The sequence below is a fragment of the Triticum aestivum genome, chromosome 3B (genome assembly GCF_018294505.1).
Source record: "Triticum aestivum cultivar Chinese Spring chromosome 3B, IWGSC CS RefSeq v2.1, whole genome shotgun sequence".
Lineage (NCBI taxonomy): Eukaryota > Viridiplantae > Streptophyta > Magnoliopsida > Poales > Poaceae > Triticum > Triticum aestivum.
In genome coordinates, this window is record NC_057801.1 from 84,565,073 (window position 1) to 84,570,873 (window position 5,801).

A 5,801-nucleotide genomic window follows, 5' to 3' on the forward strand; every position below is an offset into this window, starting at 1 on the left:
GGTTACAGAGAAGGAGATCTACACATCCGAATTGCCAAGCTTGCCTTCCACGCAAAGGAGAGTCCCATCCGGACACCGGACGAAGTCTTCAATCTTATATCTTCATAGTCCAACAGTCCGGCTGTCCGGATACCCCCTAATCCAGGACTCCCTCAGGGAGCACGGGGTTTTTCCCTTTTCCGAAAGAGGCACGGCCGTGCCTCTCACGGAATCACAACCTTGCCTCTCGCGGAAGCAAAACCGTGCCTCTCGCGGAAGGAAAAAAAAGGAGAGAAAACGTGTGTTTTTTTCGTTTCCGAGGAGGCTTTTTTCGTTTTCGATGAGGCACGGTTGTGCCTCTGGCGAAAGCACAACCATGCCTCTCGCAGAAGCAAAACCGTGCCTATTGCGAAAGATAAAAAAACAGAAAACGCGTATTTTCTGTTTTCGAGAGGCACATTCGTGCCTCTTGTGAAAGGACAACCGTGTCTCTCGCGAAAGCAAAACCATGCCTCGCGGAATGAAAAAAAAAACAGAAAACACGTTTTTTTTTTCGTTTCCGAGAGGCACGGCCATGCCTCTCGCGAAAGCAGAACCGTGCCTCTCTCGACAGCAAAACCGTGCCTCTCGCAAAAGGAAAAAAAACAGAAAACGCGTATTTTTCTGTTTCCGAGAGTCATGGTTGTGACTCCCGCGAAAGCAAAACCGTGCCTCTCACGGAAGCAAAACCGTGACTCGCGGAATATAAAAAAACGTTTTTTTCGCGGGACTTTTTTTTAAAAAAATTGTTCCAAAAGTTAAGGAAGACCGGTGGAAAACCAAAACATCGAAAAAACTAAGAAAAAACCGTTTAAAAAGCAGAAAACATGTGTGGAAAAATATTAAAAAAACAAAATTCGAAGGGATCGCCCAACACGACACGTAGCGAACGGCCGAGAGCGCGCCTAGTAATGCTAATCATTGTGAGCCCCCCCGAAGAAGCGCTCGTTAACTAGTTGTTCTTGCAATTTGTCCTAGAGGATAATGCGTTAACCTTCAACTTGGACCGGCAGCATAGCAGCAGTGTCGTGGAGGTGCAAAGTTTAGCCTGGTTTTGCGCCTTTTCTTCTTCACGCGCATCCTCGAAATCCTCATCAGTTCATGAACAGCAAGCACTTGTCATTTTGAACATCAATTGTAGCTTGATGTATAACTTGAAACACTATATTACAACACACGTACTACATAAGAGGATCACAAATCCACAATACTCTCTCTATATATATGTCAGTTTTCTCATGTATACACGCTACGTAGCTCAAAAGGAGAAAAACAAAAACAGCAAGACTCAGCCACATCAAAATAAGCACCGCGCAACGTACGTACGTGTCAACCCGATCGACAAACCACTAGCTAGCTATATAGGATCGACGTCGTTGCCGTCCGTTCCCTTGGTACGTAATGATCATCACGTACGTACGTACGTAGTAATATAAGAATTAACGATCAATCAGCAGTACTTTTTTCAGTTAAGCAGATCGACGGATGTGTACTCCCTTCTTCTCCGGCACCGGCGCCGATGACGATCAGTACGTAACGTACGTACTAGGGGCAGTGCACGTTCCGGCCCGGCCCGCCGTAGTAGAAGTAGTTGCCCCAGGCGCGGTTGTACCCGCCCTGGATGCCGTAGCATGCCGGGTGGTCGGCGACGAGCCGGAGGTCCCTTGCCGGGAGGAGGTTGTTGTCCCAGTCGACCACCTGGACGTTGCGGAAGTAGGCGGCGCGGTTGAATCCCTCGCGCGGGAAGTGGCCGCTCCCCATCTGCGTGGGCGTGTGCGAGCCCGAGGGGCGCGTGTTGACGACCTCGCCGCCGAACTGCACCATGTTGGCGTGGCCGCCGAGGTGGGAGAAGAGGGAGGAGGGCCAGTAGCCCACCAGCGGGCCTGACCCCAGCTGCAGCCACCAGTGGCCCCGGCGCGGGTCCTTCCAGATGAGCAGGCTGATGTCGAACTGGCGGCCGTTGTAGGCCGACGCCGGCGAGATGGCGGCCCCGATGGCGATCCGCCGGTTGGTCTGCACGAACCCCGAGCAGTGCAGGTTGTAGCACCCCGTCGCCTGGTACGCGTCGCTCTGCACGCATGCATCGACACTTCGTTTAGTTTTCTTCTTTTTTTGCACTGGTATGAAGTACAGTGTTTGGTTGAGAGGAGGAGTTTTACCGTCCAGTAGGTGAAGAAGCGTGGGCTGTTGTCGCCATACAACTGAGGGCTCACCTAAAAGAAAGCCAGGAACAGTGAAGAGAGTTAACACGTATGGACTGCATGCACCAGTTTGACCACCACGTACTACGACACTCGTTTCAAACCCAACAACCAGAAAACAAGAAGTAATCAGGTCAACTGTGGCACTGGCTTACATGTCGATCGAATCTCATTAATGATCGATCCCCAGTTCCACCTCATTTCTATACTACACAGTCAACATGCAACCACATGCAGGTCAAGCATGCTAACAGGATTCTACTTCCAGTTTACTGCAAGGAGACAAGGATGCATGTTCACGCTTAAGATGGCGATCAAGGATGCATGTTCAGATATTCTTGATTGAATCTCAACTATAATGGTGGCTTGACTACTCTGCTAATCTGAATAAATGTGTATTTAAAATGCTTGATCATTACTTATCCTCGATGCATGCAGTAATGTGACTAGGGAGGGAGGGAGGGATGAAGCACGCATTCAAGCAAGGGCCTGCAGCGCAGAGGTCTGCGCTGCTATGCCATTGCTAGCGCATACACACCACATCGATCGACCTGCCACATTTACTCGCTTTCACCAACCGGAGAGACGGACAGCCTGCCTGAAGAACGCGTTCTGCGACTTCCCTCTCATTATAACTAGATCGCTTTGCAGCCACGGCGACGTGAAAGCTGCCAGTCTCAACTCACTCACCTCCTTAACTTCCTGCACTATACAGCTCTAGCCGGCGAAAGATCTTGCAGTGATTCTCCATATCTTTCACATTAACACTCCTCTATGCTTTTGCTTTCAAATGTGATTTCGTACGGTCTCGAGAAGAAGAAAAATGTTCTTTCATAGTAGAATAGTAAGAGTAGTTTGCATGCAACGAGATAAGGGGAAGGCGGATTAGATACCTGCCAGCCGGCTTCGATGGTGTTGAGGTCGTTGCCGAAGGTGCCGGAGATGACCCAGATCTGGGAGAGGCTGAACTCCGCCGCCGACGCCACCCTGGCCGGCCACACATTCAGGCTCGCCTTGGCGCCGTAGAACTGGTCGCCGGTCACGTACCCCACCGCGTGCTGCACCACACATACGCCAAACATCCATCATCAAGCTAAGGTCCATGCCATTGCCATCACACACGCACGTACGGGCGGGCGCTAATGAATGCCACTGACTGCCAGCCAGCGCGCGCGCTAGCTAGCTAGGCGGGCGGCGCCATTACCGCCGCTGCCGCGGTTGTCGCCGCGCCGATCGCCATTGCATCGCCATCCCCGGCCAGTGCCTCAATCAATATCCTGTGCGCGCACAGACGCAGGTTGATGCTAGTAGCTAATGCTATCCCCAGCACAATCAATGTTATCCAGCTACTGCGCGCTACACTATTGAGTGATCGTATGGGATCATGATTTGGTCGCGTGGTTAAGGCCGCAGTTACTGGCTCGGACTGTTGGTCAGTGAAGCCGCTGTCGATCAATTTTCATTTTCAATGGTACCGCTAATCTGGTGGGTCAGTACTCGGTATTGATGATGACGATTGATGAGATCGCCGTACGTCGTGTTAGTTATCAGCTGGGCGTGGTAGTAAGTACCTCGTGGCCGTCGCTGGTGGAGTCGCGGCGGACGCCGGCGGCGCGGGGCTTCATCCCGTACCGCCGGAGGGAGCCGGTGTACCGCCGCAGGTCGCTCTCCGTGGTCCGCCGTATCGGGACCGTCCCGCCCGGGCACGACTCGCCGCCGTCGCTCCACGCCTGCGGGAACACGGCGTCCCCTTCTTCCTCGGCGGCGTCGGCGCTGATCTTTGGCCTCTCCTCCGGCTCAGCCTGCAAATGGTACCATCTCCTTTTCAGAACGCCGGCCGGCTGATCGGTAAAAGACAGAAAAGTAAGAATGCAGCTACGGAGGATGAATGGGATGGACGACCTCTGGCTTTTGGCCTCTCAACGTTGGGTGGTCAAACGCCGGCTGGAGGTGCGCCGGCACGCAGTGGATGATGTCGCCGTCGGCGCTCTGCGTGCAAAAACAGATTCGTCAAACATTGCCACAAGAAAAATATGGCGAACAAGGTGGTCGAGATATTGAGGTCGGGGGTCAAACATGAAGAGCAGGCGCATGCAAAAGAAGCAAAGCCACTCACCTGAATGGTCTTGACGGAGGCTTTCTTCATCTTGTCCATCCGTGCCACGATGCTCCGGTAGGCTCGCAGCTCGTCCCCGGAACGGAACTCCGCCGTCCGTGTGCCGTTGCCCCTGCCGCCGCCGCCGCTGGCTGACACCGACAACGCGCACGAGACGACAAGCAGCGCCAGCAGCAGCAAGGGGACGGCTGGTCTGGGCCTCTTGCCGCAGCAGCTAGACGCCATCGACGCCCGTGCGTGGGCTTCTCCTTCTCTTCGATTCGCCTCAAAACCTTGTCGTAGATGGGGAGTAGAGTCGTTGTTGCTCGCTTGTCTGTATCCGCTTCCACCGGATCGCCTGCTTGTCCTCTTCCCCGCCTCCTCCCCTGCCCCTATCGCTTGGCTTCTTCTTCCCTTGACTCCTCGGTCGAGAGAGACTACTCGACTATAAATATAGGAGCGTGGTGGAGGTGGAGTGTGGCTCAGCTGAGGCGCCGAGCCTCGCTCGATGTCAAGCTGGAAGGTCAACCAATGTCGCCGTGCGGCGGTTGGGGGTGGGGATGGGGAGGGTGGGGGAGGTGAGCTTGAAGCCTTGAAGTGATGTGGTGGACGGATTGATGAGTTCCGACACGGCGGGACGAGATGAGCTTCAAGTTGAGTTGCTCGCGGCTGTGGCTTGCAGCTGGGGGCGCGCTTTTTCCCGAGGAGAGGAGAAATGGAAAGAGAAAGACACGCCCCTGCCCCGCCCAGCCCATGCCTAGCCATGGCATCATCTCATTTTATATCATGGGTCCATGGTCCTGTCCCCCTCTCCACATTCCCTTCCCCGCTCCTCCCCCATGAAAAGAAAGGTCGGGGCTGGATGGACGGATTACTGCAACCAAAGCACCATCGTCGATGCAGACAGTGGGGGTTCAGCTCAGTGGCACTGAGCTTTGCTACGTCAGGGGAATAAAGAAAGAAACAGAGCGCGCGCGTGTGTGTGCGCGCGCCCGGGCGCGCTCTGGAGCATCGCATCGCATCGCACCGCACGCGTCCTTGGATGAGTGTGCATTGCACCGAGGAGGGGGGCGAGCTTTTCCTTTGGAAAGGCGGGCAGGGGATGGTGCCCGCCATGTGCCAGGGGGGTGGGGGCGGGAATTTTCAAAGGCCGGCTCCGACCGGCAGTGGCCTTCAGCTGGTGCAATCATGAGCCAGCGCCCCGCGCCTCCTATCCCTGTCCGCCATGATAAAAATCGCTTCCTTGTAGCTTCCTCCTTGGAGCAACCGGCGGCAGCTCTCGATCGGCAACCATGCATGTAGGCCATCGCAGCCATGGCTTTTGTTCTCTTTCTAGTGCACGTCTTTGACAGCGTTGAGCTCAGATCCAGATGAGACTATCAAAGATCACGTACTGTGCGTACGTGGTGCACCTTTGATCATTGCTCACTTTGTTTCGCGGCCAAATTTAAAGTGGTCGATCCGGTTGCTTGGTGCTTGCTTTTCCT

General features: G+C 54.3%; 1 protein-coding gene across 1 annotated transcript; it reads right to left on the reverse strand.

Annotated features, from left to right (window-relative positions):
- Positions 1 to 1,209: 1,209 nt before the first annotated feature.
- LOC123068774 (uncharacterized) lies at positions 1,210 to 5,093 on the reverse strand. The gene is made up of 6 exons (XM_044491428.1): positions 4,336 to 5,093; positions 4,122 to 4,208; positions 3,791 to 4,021; positions 3,113 to 3,277; positions 2,178 to 2,231; positions 1,210 to 2,088 (listed from the first exon to the last, which is right to left on the reverse strand). Exons 1-6 carry the CDS (start codon positions 5,077 to 5,079, stop codon positions 1,564 to 1,566), a joined length of 1,806 nt encoding a protein of 601 aa, XP_044347363.1. The 5' UTR covers positions 5,080 to 5,093; the 3' UTR covers positions 1,210 to 1,563.
- Positions 5,094 to 5,801: the final 708 nt, after the last annotated feature.